This window comes from Trematomus bernacchii, unplaced genomic scaffold (genome assembly GCF_902827165.1).
Source record: "Trematomus bernacchii unplaced genomic scaffold, fTreBer1.1, whole genome shotgun sequence".
Lineage (NCBI taxonomy): Eukaryota > Metazoa > Chordata > Actinopteri > Perciformes > Nototheniidae > Trematomus > Trematomus bernacchii.
In genome coordinates, this window is record NW_022987648.1 from 9,716,011 (window position 1) to 9,729,160 (window position 13,150).

Here is a 13,150-nt window from a genome sequence, read left to right on the forward strand (position 1 = left end):
ATGTCTTAATTGTCCTCTAATTCTGGAATGACCCAGCTCTGCATCATCAATAATCAGTTGTCACAGGGACCTTGGCATACCTTAATAAGCTAAGTCTTTTAATCGATTGGTCAAATGGGTTCATGTTTGAGAATAATAGCTATATTTTACCAGTGCAAGTAAAACATATAACCTCAACCTAGTGACTAGGATTGTATAAAAAACATTATTTATATGTAACCATCTGGCTTTAACGTACATAACGAGACTCATCATTTGACAGCACAACAGGATTTCACACTTCTCTCGAGGATGACACGGAGTCTCCTTACGAGTGATTTACTTGAACTGTTTCTTCTGACTGATGATTGTCTATGAAGCCGTTACATTGTAGACAAAGCACCCTAGGGTCTTTTAACACACCTACACCAGTCTGCTAAAAGCTATATTCCTGTAACATCCACCAGTTTTACAAAGACCATTTAACATAGATCTGAACACAGATCACTCCTGAGCAGTGCACACTGGAATGATGCTACGATAAAGGAATCATCTTAAACCCTGTTATTAAATCCTCCAAATGCGCAAGATTGAAAAAATACAATATAGCGAGCATGATGAGGGAGAATAGGTTGGTTGTTTACAAAATGACTCCAGCGTTTCACACAGAAAGACAACAGAGACAACAGAGCTAGGCTGAGTTACATACATATGGCACATCTGGCCTCTAATGCTCATCATATTGCTGAAATTGAACTATTAATATCAATATAAAGTACAGCTCAAAATAGATTTTCAGTGTGAAGTAACATCTTTAAGACAGTATTGTTTTTGTTGTTTGGTTGCACCCTTATTTCTAAAACAGCAGGTTCTATCTTTGCCTATTACTCTTTTAAAGAGAAAGTTCAAATTGTTTTAATTGGAGTTTCATAAGGTAACTATCCATAGTCAGTGTATTACCTACAGAGAGATTGGCATGCTCTTAGTTTGGGAAACAGACAGGAATAATGGAAAAGGAGTATCTACTGCTGCAGCAATAGATCTTTTAGACACCTAAAATAAAGGACAACCTAAATAGGTAAAGATCAATATAAGTAAACACTGTATTTAGAATGTTTTCACCACTTTACATTGCCTCCGAAGAAGAACTGAAGGAGTATCTATGCTCTCTTCAAAGCTACCAGACTCCACAATCAGAACACATGTATTCGTCCCACAGAGGGAAATAAACAATATCACAACAATTTAAAAATGTTTGTTCATTGACAAAAACAGTAAATGTAACCTCCCAGAACAAAGGAGTTGCTGGTCAATCGCTAGTAGGATCGCTTATTGTGAGACTTTGGCTAGTTTTGAAAGTGACTGACTATGGATTCCTTATAAAACTCCACTTTAACACATCCAAACTATCCCTTTACTTACAGAACAACCCTTACAGTACCAATATATGGCTAAATTACGCTCCAAAGGACGGCCATCAAGCCATAGGAGTGTGTATTATTGTCACTTCAAGGACTCCTCCTCTTCACCCTCTCTCTGTTTCACAGATTCAAAGAGTCTCTGCTTTCATACAAGTGTTCACACACACATTCACACAGTCACTCGGTGCACTCGGCTATCTCCGTGCCGTCCACCAGCAGCGTGTGGATGATGCCGTCCCGCCTCTTCCCGCTGCTCACAGCCTTCACGCAGCAGTTGTGGTCTCCCAGCGTGAAATGTGTTTCTGTGCCGTCCTCCACAAACTCCCCCTGCATGTGCGAAATCAGAAAAGAAAGCAGACAAAGAGAGAAATCGTTTAGTTCTGTATGTTCATATCTTGAGGGTGTTAAAGGTGTTTAACCCATAGAAGATTTTGTGTGTAAGGTGCTGTTTATACAACTGTTGATTTCAATTTTCCTTGCCACCACATTTTAAATTACTTCTGCGGTGAATGCTTTAATGCATATCAAGTCAGTATGTACTTACTGCAGTCTCAATGTTTTGTCCATTACACCAAACATCCATGGTGTCTTTCTCTGAAAAAAAAAACAGAGAGAGAATCAATTATTCATGTCAATCGTATGTAAAAGTGTATCAGACTCAATTAGAATCAGGATCATTTATTTAACCCACGGTGAAATAAAAAAATATAATCAAATAAAGATATTTGTATAAACATAAGAAGTTCAAGTCAAAATACTCGACACAAAAGGAAAATATTAAAATAAAATAGATTACAAATTATGTATAAAAAAATAAGAACTTCCAGTAAAAAAGTGTAATAAAAAGATACATTTAAAATAAAATAGATCAAAAACATTTATATAAAGTATAAACATAAGAAGTTTAGTTTGTTTCTAAGGCTTCCAGTGTTTTACAGAGTATCTCACATTGATTACGTTACATGATGATATGACATGTATTAATAGATAAATGGATAAAAACCGGATAATATAATATTCTGTAAATATAAAATAATATGAAAGGAGCCATTCTTCATACTGGGAACTTTCACTTTAATCCTTTAAGAACATTTCACTGTTCACATTTCATTTCACTTCATATTATTCTGAAACTTGAGTATTTTAAGAACATGGTATTTATATTTTTACTTAGGTTAAGGATCAGAGTACTTTATCCACCTCAGCTGCTGTTACATGCACATATTTCTAGTTATTTACATTGGTAAGGGTTGAAATGTATACATATTTACTGCACACTAATGTACAGTTTAAATGTGTCGTGCATGCTACAGATGGCTACTGCCTGATCAGCTAAACAGTACAGTCAGAAGAAGGATTAACATGTCCAGATGACAGAGGTGTCTGAAGATGGCGCTGGGCTTAAAGCTGCTAAAGAGCTTATCCTCAGCAGCAACATTATATTAGTGGGTAGTTCTGAATGCGTGGAAATCAATGCTACACATACATTCAAAGCTTATCCTGATTGATTGTGTGAACAACGTATACATCGCAGACACTAATGAATTTATCATTAAATGAGGACAGTGTGTGAATAATATAGAAACTCACCCAGCACCACCCTGCTGTCAGTACCGTCCAAGTTAAGAACCCAGGTGCTGGTGACCTTTGACCTGTTCTCCATGTACTTCTTCAGGCTCTTCCCGTTGATCTCCAATGTGTACTCATAGGCAAACCCGCTGACTGCATCAATGTTTATGGTGGCTTTGGTGTCCGACTTGCCCACATTGAATGTCTCCTTCCCCACAAGTTTGAACATCCAGTCCCGTCTCAGTAACTCCTGAAGTGTGATGGAAAAAATCAGGAATGAACAGCTGTATTTATAAGTTGTCATGATAATAAAATAGTCCTCTCTTTCACGTGGTTAGCAAGTAGCATGATTAGGGATGTGTAATGGGAACGAGAATGATCCATACCTTTCCATCTACCAAGATGACCCTCTTCCCGGTGGTCGTGCCGTGTTCAAACTCTATCCTGTGGACTCCATCACTCAGTGCCACCTCCCACACACCGGCAAGATCATTCGACATTTTTCCTTCTTCTTCTGTGGACAAACAACAAAACTAGACTTCTAAATGTCGAGGCAAATGCATGACTGTTTTACGCTGTTTACCTAACTAGCTAACGTTACTTAGCTAACAACAAAGACGCATACTAAGAATTTTTAGTACACGTTTTAGTGTATCAGCACCTGTAGACTATGCGTTTTAAGTTTAGTAGTTGGAGTGAATATTATTAAAACATAAACACGAGTTTACTCGTCGTAAAACATGGCTGAAGATAACGTGGAAAGTTAGCGCTGTTTGTTACAGTGCTACTTCCGGTGGCGAGGGTTAACTTTCAAAATTAAAGGCAGTGTTTCAAATAACTAAATTATGTTTTATGGTAAAAATGTGTTAAGTTACTCTCGCTTGTTTCCTTAAAAAAAGCATGCATCCAATTTAGAGGCGCAATAGAATCTCCATAAATATTTTCTTATATTACATTTTTGACATTGTTTGAAGTAGTGAGGAAATGTCACACAAGTAGCCAAATGTTTGTAGGTCCTTTTTTTTTTAGCATTCCCATGTTTTGCCCATGTATAATTGTCTGTTACATTGAGGAGGCTAACTACTGTTGAGTTAGATTACATCCAAACATAAATCAACTAATACATTGTGTTAAATCCACTAATTTAATGTACACCTGAATGTATCAATAATTACATTTCAGTTATTTAATATATATGTATATGTATATATGAATCTGAAATTGACACTTTTGCTGTTTGCAACAAAAGCTGGACACAATAAATTATGATTTTATTTTGAAAAGTAAACGGAAGCATAACTGCGTCAGCCACGCATTAGCTTATCTTTTCAGTAGCTCTCAACGACCGCTAATGCTACATTATTTGCTATGAGAGTATAACCTTACACTTTAAATACATATTATCATCCTTCTTGGAACATATGGCTTACCTGAATGCTCCCAAAGTAAGCGGTCTGGCTCAGTAGGTAAAAAATGATCCGCAGGCCACTTTAGCGCAGCTTACTCACAGCTAACGCTAGTTGGTTAGCTACAGCACAGTCAACAGATGAGATGTGACTATGCTGTTGCTATGGTAACATGATGAACAGTGTTGACCACGCCCACTCGGGAAATGGCAGTTTCCACATCCATGGAAATAATAAGAGATCCATACATTCAAGGAGTTTAAACTAAGTATTATAGTGTGTTGATTGTTGGAGCCCCTCTTATTGTTCTAATGGTAAAACATGTCTTTTTAACCTCTCCCTCAGCACAAACACAATTCCAAAATTGTGGAAGTCAGCGTATGTCCTGCCTCTACTAAAAGGTGGGGAAGCCACTTTATTAAATAATTATAGGCCCATCTCTAAATGATCAGTTCTGGCTAAGGTTCTTGAACGCCTAGTGAGTGAACAGGTAAAGGTGTTTTTATGTACAAATGACATCCTGTCTAAACATCAGTCAGGCTTCAGAAAGCAACATAGCACCATCACTGCCACAATGAAAGTGGTGAATGATGTGGCGAGTATTTTAGATAATAAGCAGAGTTGTGCAGCTCTATTTATTGACCTTTCCAAAGCGTTTGATACCGTCGATCATCGCATCTTAAAGCAGAGGCTACTCAGTATTGGCTTATCCAGCCATGCAGTGGGGTGGTTTGTGAACTACCTCTCTGAAAGGTCCCAATGTGTTCATTTTGATGGGCTGTCTTCTGAGTGGTTAAACATTACTAATAGTGTTCCTCAAGGTTCTGTTTTAGGTCCACTTTTATTCTCCATCTACATCAATAGTTTAGGTGAAAATGTCGATGGAGCAACCTTACATTTTTATGCGGACGATACCGTTATGTACTGTGCAGGTCCCTCCATTAAGGAGGCTGTTGTTGAATTGCAAGCTGTTTTTAACATTATTCAGACTCAGCTCTCTGAACTAAAGCTTCTTTTAAATGTTGATAAAACCAAGGTAATGCTCTTTTCAAAAGCTAAAAAGACACCAGAGCCTGTTTTAGATATTGTAACTACGCAAGGAATAAAACTTGAAGTGGTTACCTGTTACAAATACCTTGGTATCTGGCTTGATGAATGTCTCACTTTTAAACGTCATGTCAATAACCTGCTTAAAAAACTGAGGGTTAGGCTAGGTTTCTTCTACAGGAACAAGTCCTGTTTCTCGCTCGAGGCCAGGAAAAGGCTAGTCACTGTGACCTTTTTACCTGTGCTGGACTATGGTGATTTGATTTATATGAATGCACCTGCCAATTGCCTGGTCAAGTTAGATGCTGCGTATCACAGTGCACTGAGATTTGTGACAAACTGTAAAGCATTAACCCATCACTATACCCTGTATGCAAGGGCTGGTCTGCCTTCACTAACTGTACGGAGGCTCAGTCACTGGTACATTTTTATATACAAAGCCATGTTAGGGAAACTTCCATCCTACATCTGCTCCCTGATCTCACGGCGAATTGTAAGTGGCTATTGTCTGAGATCGCATGCTGTGGTTTTATTAAATGTGCCAACTGCTAGGACTGTCTTAGGGAAGATAGCATTTAGATGCGCAGCTCCACTGTCTTGGAATAGTCTGCAATTGAAATGGAAACTGAGCAATCTGGTGCCACTAAATGTTTTTAAAGCTCGGTTGGATGCTACTCAATCGGAGGCTGTTGGTACCTGTTCATGTGGATAGTTATGTAAATTGTAATCCCTGTAATGATGCTGTATGATGTCCTTTTTGTTGTTCTGTTTATGTTTTTATGTTTCATGTGGAACCTACTTGAGCAGGTCTCCCTTGAAAAAGAGATCAATGATCTCAATGGGATACACCTGGATAAATAAAGGTTTGAAATGAAATGAAATTTGAGAACTGGTGAAAAGTATGCAATTACTCTTATCTGTAAAAAATAAAGTCATTAAACGTGAACAAGGGTGTCAACAATGAGGGTTAAAGGAGGTAGTTTAGGTTGCAATATTTTCAGAATAATAAAATAACATCGGGTGAATCACTCGTTTATAACAGTTTATTATTATTCTTCTCCACACATTTTAAGGATGAAATAATATACCTTCTATCTATTACATTAAATTAAGCTAACAGCTTTAGAGCCAAACTAAACGACATTATGAACAATTAAAAAACATTAAATAGCTGAAATGAAAATGAATCATCAAATAAGAAAGGTTTTGCTAAATACTCTTCTTCCTCTATTTATTTCTTCTTTTTTGATCAGATAACGCATTCCTGTCTGTCATCTTCTTTTCTCACTTTTCTTTGCACAGTGAAAGGACTTTCATTACCGCAGTTATTTCACATAACGAAACAGAAATTCATCATATTATGCATACATCATCTCCAGGACACATAGCATACTGACTATACAGTATGTGCAATTAAACAGAATGAGTATGTTTATTTGGCCTCTTTTTGAACATTTTGATTATGAGGTTCTGGTAATAATGGTTTCCTTTTATTTTTAGTGGCTTGTGATGCAGGTTATGACAACGTAAAAGGATTGAAATGTGCTGATACGCTGGACACAAGACCACAAACAGGTCTGTATGAAAGGTAACAACGTCCCTAATGACATCTGCAAAGTTTCAGACTCTTTTCCCCTCTTGTACTTTATACCTGCACGCACACTATATTACCATAAACATTGGTGAAATCAATAATATCTAATGTATGAGAAAAATACTTTTTGTTTTTGCTACTGCAAAGGAAAAAAAACGTTGTTCGAAAGTTCAAAACAAGAAGATGGCTCTCAGTCAAGACCATAACGTCACAGAATCATGAACAAAGAAAGGAGATTATTAAAATACTTTCTTTTTATGAAAAACAACACGATCTTTTTAAAGAATAGAATACAATAACAACAACATCTATATAATGGCACCGGTTTTCAAAATCGAAAAAGTATGGCATTCTATCAAACTAGTCAATGGCTGTGCAGCTTTTCATTAACTACCTTGAATGCATACCCCATTCTCTCAATTGCTAACAGATTTTGTATGCGGTTGAATGCTTTTTTCCCCTTTATAGAGTGCTTGTTGGTCTAATTTCACTTCAAAGAGGCTTCAAAAGACATTAAAAGCAAGAATATATTTTTGAATTCCCTCTTAAGCTATGGGATACAAATTGTGGTTGCGGCAGGATCCTAAAGCAGACATCCAGCTGAAGCTATGTGAACCATAATTATCCTTAGTATCATTTGTTAGGCCAATTAAACATACTATAGTTTGGAGAATAAGATCATTTCCTTTTTTATTTAAGAAAATACTATTCTAATGCAGATGTACTTACATAAGCTTACAGCCAGAAGCCACTTAGCATAAAGATAAGAAAAAGGTAGCTACCCTTGCACTGTCTGTAAAAAAAGATCCTCCCCATACTCAAAATCAGCACCTAAAGTCAAGCGGTTTTACTGCTCCTGGCCAACAAATATTTTGCTAAATACAAAGCTGCATTACCTTAAACCTGCAATCTTTCTAATGGCCAGCAGGGGAGACTCCACTGGTTGCAAGAAGAGGTCTGATTGTATAGAAGTCTATGAGAAAAGGACCCTACTTCTCACTTATTTATTACCTCACCAAACATTTTTGTGACAAGTTTACTGGCTAGATCTTTACATATAAGTCATCCTTAATAATGCATGGCGTAAAAAACTTAAATGTTGGTCCCATTTAAAGTGAATTAAACAAAAAAGCAGCTTATGCTTTTGGGAATGGCTAGCTTGTGATTGACAGGTACGCTGCCACACGTTCTAGGGTTCGGATAATGTCCCTGTTTTTATAATATAACTTTTGAGCCTTTTCTCCGTCTGTTTTTAGTTTGCAAAAGTTAATTGTGTCCTTAAAATGTCGATGCTACATACCATGTTTAACAGCCAGCAGGCGTTGGATTTTATACTTTTAGACAGAGCTAGGTTACCTGTTTAAACCTATTATTTTTAGATGGAGGTGTTTCTAGATCTGATGCTCCCTGCACTGCTCTCAGTGCCCCTCCTGTAAGCCCTCTGGAGCCTCTTGCTGATAATGCCGTGTTTGTGAAGAGCTGAGAGAAACTGGTTACGGAACTTCTCCCCAACGAACGCATACAGCACCGGATTCACTGCACAGTGCAGAAATGCCATCACTTGGGTCACATGTAACATCACTTCCACTATGTAGCGAGTTTCACACAACTCTAGTGGAATTGTCCCGCCTTGTATGAGCGTGTCAATCAGGACAGTGATGTTATAAGGCAACCAGCAGACAACAAATGCCAACACTACTGCCAGGATGATGTGAATGGCCTTGTGCTTTTGCTGATTACGTGTGTGAAACAGTTTCACCACAATCCAGCCGTAGCAGACAGCCATCACCACCAGTGGCAGGAAGAAGCCCAGTGTATGGCGCATTACTCGCATGCTAACACGCCAGTAGTCGCTGCTTTCACCAGTTAGGTTTTCGTAGCAAATACTACGGTTCAGTTCATCAGCATGCATGCTCTCCTTTTGAATTACAACAGGTAAGGACAGCATACCAGCCACCAGCCACACCAAACTGCACACCACTTTCACCAACCAGTGTTTGGAGGGCTGGACACGTGTAGCTCTCACAATGGCAAAGTGACGGTCCATACTGATGCAGGCCAGCAGGAAGACACCACTGTAGACCGAAGCCTCTTGAAAGCCTGACAGGAGTTTGCACAGGAAGTTGCCGAAGATCCAGCCAAAATGAGCGTTGACGGCCCAGAATGGTAGGGTCAGACTGAAGAGAAGGTCAGCCATCGCCAGGTGCATCAGGTAGATATCTGTGCTGGTTCTCCCTTTGTTCATGTAACAAACCACATAGACCACCACACTGTTGCCTACAACACTGAGGAAAAACACGACGAGGAAAGTGATCATTATGCCCAAGTTGTTAAATCCATGAACAATTACACTGCAAGGAGCAGATGCTTCATTCTCATACAGTGGAGATGTAAAATTGTAGATGGAATTAAAGTATTCGTCATCGAACGGAAATCCCTCTGTGGTCAGCAGCTGAAATTAAAGTAAATTGAAGAGTTTTTAGCAAGTAAAAGGACAACAGGATAATACTGTTAAAGCTACACTAGGCACTCTGTTATGACTCTTATAAGCCTTAATCACAGATGGCGCGTTTCCACTACAGCCCGCAGCCCGGTTTAAGAGGGCTGTGACGTCAGCGGCCCGTCTTTGGTTGCGTTTCCACTTGGCCTAGTACCGGCCGGCGGGTCCTAATTCACAGTTTTTCTGGCCTCATAAAATCGTGGGTCCAGGGCCAGAGACAACGAGGCTGAGTCGGGCTGAGTATGCTAAACTAGAGAGAGCGTCGCTGGCAAGGGGGCAACAACTACAACAAGATGGACATATTTGACCGTGATTTAATTGTAATACACGTTTCAAAATGATGCCGAAGTAACAACATACTGATACCGGTTAGTAAAAACCATGAATTAATGCTTTGACAAGTCTGCAGACAGACGGCAGGGGAAAAACCTTTTAAAATGCTTGTTTTCTAAATGGAGATTGGCTAAGCTAACGCAGTATATGCTCCGACCGTCCACACTCACAACAACGGCCTATACAGACATAAATAAAGCAGCGACTGTATTCACCATGACACAGGCAGTCTGTGGTTTGTACTTGTTTAACGTTTGTCTAGTTTCTGAACATATATGAGGAGCTGTGAGCTCTGAGTGCTAACAGCTAACGGCTGTGTTGTTTTTCTGGGGTCCTCTGAAGATCACGTCACGGCTCCGCCTACACTGCGTTACTATAGATACTGCCCCAGTTCCTAAACTGTAATGGAAATGCGCCATAAAGTGAGCCAGTCCTAACGAGGCCCAGCCATACCGAGCGGGGCGAGCGAGGCCGTGTAGTGGAAACGCGCCATAAGGTTCTTCCAAAACAGAGTTTTTCTACAAATTCTGAAGTGCATGCACTTCCCAGATGGCCAAAGCCTGATTTAACAGCAGGAAAAAGCTATTTCTGCATTAGCATCAGCTGGCTAAACTGTAAAGCAACCACAAAAGGACAAAGACTGACATATACACGTTTCAGAGATGGAGAGAAAAGTTGCTAGTAGCTTAGCCTTCTGCTAACTGTAACCGTTTTTTTGCTAGCTTGAGTCTTGAATAACAATATGGCAAATAAAGGGCTTTACATATGCAGGTATGCAAAGAAAGCAGAAAGGTAATTTTTTAAAACCTCGTAACCAACTTCAATTATTGTTTTCTACACAATAATTATTATTATCTACACAATAACTTCATTTTTTTCACGTTTAACACAAATTGAAATGGAAGATTTGAATACGAATAACCTTACTATAACTTAAAAAAACAAATATTCAGATAGTTCCATTGTTTACCTGTTTCTCTTCTTCTTGATCGGTTGAAACCAAATAATTAAAAATACTGATGATCAAAAGTTGTAGCTTCATTTTTCCTTTCGTGTTGCACAAAGGTTAAAAATAATACAGCTATTTTGCCAGAGGTGTTGTCTTTACTTGTAGATGTGGTTATAGTCCTTGTGTAACATCTGTACCGAGGAAGGTATTTGACACACACCACAGATATGATCTCTGTTAAGCAATACGTTTGATCTTACAGTGTTGATGTAACAGGAAGTTCATGAGTTGAACCTGCAAAACACAGGAAACAAGTGACGCACCTTGAAATAGTCACAAGGCAATTCAAAGTGCTTTACAAAAATGAAAGACATTAAGAGCATAAAACACATTAGAAACATTAAAAAGCAAAGATAATAAAACATGAATACATGAATAAAAGTTACAGTGCAGTGAAAGATGTGAATAGTTCAATTAAAAGTAGCGGCAAAAAGAAAGTCTTCAGCCTGGATTTAAAAGTAGTAAGAGTTGCAGCGGACCTGCAGGTTTCTGGGAGTTTGTTCCAGATATTTGACAATACCCCTAACCAAATTCTCCCTTTCCTCTACCGTCTTCCCGTGAAAATATAGTTCTTTTGACAGTTTTCTAACCTTTTTATATTCTTTCATCCTTCTCTTTCAATCATTTTGCATCCCCAGACAACACAATTCCTGTTTTACTGTTACCTGAACCCATCTTGAACCTTTAAATCCACTTTTCTTTTCAATTCCCAGAATTAGGATATTTAAACCTGTAGGGCAGTGTTATGGCACCAAATAGCAGATATGGGAAGTAAATAAATATACTCAAGTACTGTATTTGAGTACAATTTTATAGAGTATTTCCATTTTAGGCTACTTTGTACTTCTATTCCACTACAATTCAGCGGTAAATCGTTTACTTTGACTCCACTACATTTATGTAATACCTTTAGTTACTTTACAGATTTGGATTAATGATGTGAAATATAATCAAGTCTTAAATCAGACTTTAGTTACACCTGGAGTAAATTCACAAGCTACCCTGCAGTATATAAAGCTCTATACATGAACCGTCCAAAATATTTTCATTTCAATTGCACACACATGTCAAATGAAAGGAATTTACAGCAGAAAAACTATCAACCCTGCAATAAGATTATTTTAAGAAGCCTGTTCGTTTGAAAGAATCTTGAGTACGAAGAAAGGCTCTATCAGTATGAATGCCAAGGTATCCCATGCTAATATTTTTCTACTCTCGGATATTCTTCCCTTTCTTACATTCTTCCTTTTCCTTATTTACTGCTGTTTTGGAAATGTTGTCCAGTAGAGGGCAGCAGCAGTCTTGCCCTATGTGTTCACTACAACACTTCTCTGGGACATAAGAATAACAAAGAAACGTTTTTGAGACTTTTAAAAGAACATTACAAGGGGCGCTCTACAGATTTTTCACATGAGGTTCAATTATCTCTTCACAAGCAGTAGGCCTACTGCAGCCTGTAAAATACAGTTATTTAATGTCTTATATGTCTCTGGAGAAGCTGTAGTTAAAAATAGAAATGTGTACTGTTTACTTCTACTGTTTTGGAAGTTGGGTACCAGTATCTTAATAGTTGACAAGTAGTAGTCCAATCACAATTCTTTCAAACAAGTTGTTTTAATTCAATCTCATATATTAAACACGTTCTCACTCCACTGGAAATGTCTCAACATGAAATGCATTTGGTCGGTTAGCTATAGTAATTAGAAAAGTATTCAAAATGGATGACAGAGCTAATGTCCCTAGGGTTATCAAGGAACCTCCCACCACAGGATCTTTTGGCTGACATCACCAGCACAAGGCTACCTCATCCTGGTGACCCTAGACCACCCTTCTACCTGCTGTCAGTGCTAACTAATAAGAAAAGTTTCCTAATATAACCCTGCCATGTCCATTTATACTGTTGTCCTTCTCCATCTGTCGGGCCAAAGGCTGCTCTATCAGCACATGGTAGCTAGAAGGATAGGGCAGAGGTCAAAGTTCATTCACTTGTCCCCCAGCCATTCATGTGCCTCAACTAAACAATATCTGCATTATATGAAATCATGCCAAATAAAATAACCAAGCCGAAATAACCAAAAACGTACCCTTTAGTCAGGAAATTGGATTTGCCAAATACAAGTAACGATATTATAGACTGTTTACAAAGATGTAAAATGTTTTACATGTGTACTTAGAGCCAGGGGGCTAAGACAGAGCTAATATTAAAAACAGTGCAAGTACAATGATGAGGAAAGAGCAGAAACAACTGGAATGTGTATAATGTGGGTGGAACCATAAGCCAGATAAATTGTT

At 38.3% G+C, this 13,150-nt stretch overlaps 2 protein-coding genes across 3 annotated transcripts; both read right to left on the reverse strand.

Moving 5' to 3' along the window:
- Nucleotides 1–242: 242 nt before the first annotated feature.
- On the reverse strand, nt 243–4,502 carry faima (Fas apoptotic inhibitory molecule a). Of its 2 annotated transcripts, none has more exons than XM_034134655.1 (5): nt 4,400–4,502; nt 3,356–3,480; nt 2,991–3,219; nt 1,945–1,994; nt 243–1,727 (listed from the first exon to the last, which is right to left on the reverse strand). In XM_034134655.1, exons 2-5 carry the CDS (start codon nt 3,467–3,469, stop codon nt 1,578–1,580), a joined length of 543 nt encoding a protein of 180 aa, XP_033990546.1. In that variant the 5' UTR covers nt 3,470–3,480; nt 4,400–4,502; the 3' UTR covers nt 243–1,577. The 2 variants fall into 2 exon arrangements, with proteins under 2 accessions (XP_033990546.1, XP_033990545.1); XM_034134654.1 differs by having other exon boundaries at nt 3,356–3,483.
- Nucleotides 4,503–6,469: 1,967 nt separating this feature from the next.
- cxcr2 (chemokine (C-X-C motif) receptor 2) lies at nt 6,470–11,003 on the reverse strand. The gene is made up of 2 exons (XM_034134653.1): nt 10,820–11,003; nt 6,470–9,468 (listed from the first exon to the last, which is right to left on the reverse strand). Exons 1-2 carry the CDS (start codon nt 10,889–10,891, stop codon nt 8,392–8,394), a joined length of 1,149 nt encoding a protein of 382 aa, XP_033990544.1. The 5' UTR covers nt 10,892–11,003; the 3' UTR covers nt 6,470–8,391.
- Between the last annotated feature and the right edge of the window lie 2,147 nt (nt 11,004–13,150).

Bases quoted from the DNA above. Each gene is read 5' to 3' on its own strand.
- faima (XM_034134655.1), bottom strand. From the start codon at position 3,469: ATGTCGAATGATCTTGCCGGTGTGTGGGAGGTGGCACTGAGTGATGGA. The intron at 1,995-2,990 runs GTGAGTTTCTAT...TTTTTTTTTCAG, and splicing joins TGACAGCAGGGTGGTGCTGG to AGAAAGACACCATGGATGTT. The intron at 1,728-1,944 runs GTAAGTACATAC...TCGCACATGCAG, and splicing joins GACAAAACATTGAGACTGCA to GGGGAGTTTGTGGAGGACGG.
- cxcr2 (XM_034134653.1), bottom strand. From the start codon at position 10,891: ATGAAGCTACAACTTTTGATCATCAGTATTTTTAATTATTTGGTTTCA. The intron at 9,469-10,819 runs GTAAACAATGGA...CTTTAATTTCAG, and splicing joins ATCAAGAAGAAGAGAAACAG to CTGCTGACCACAGAGGGATT.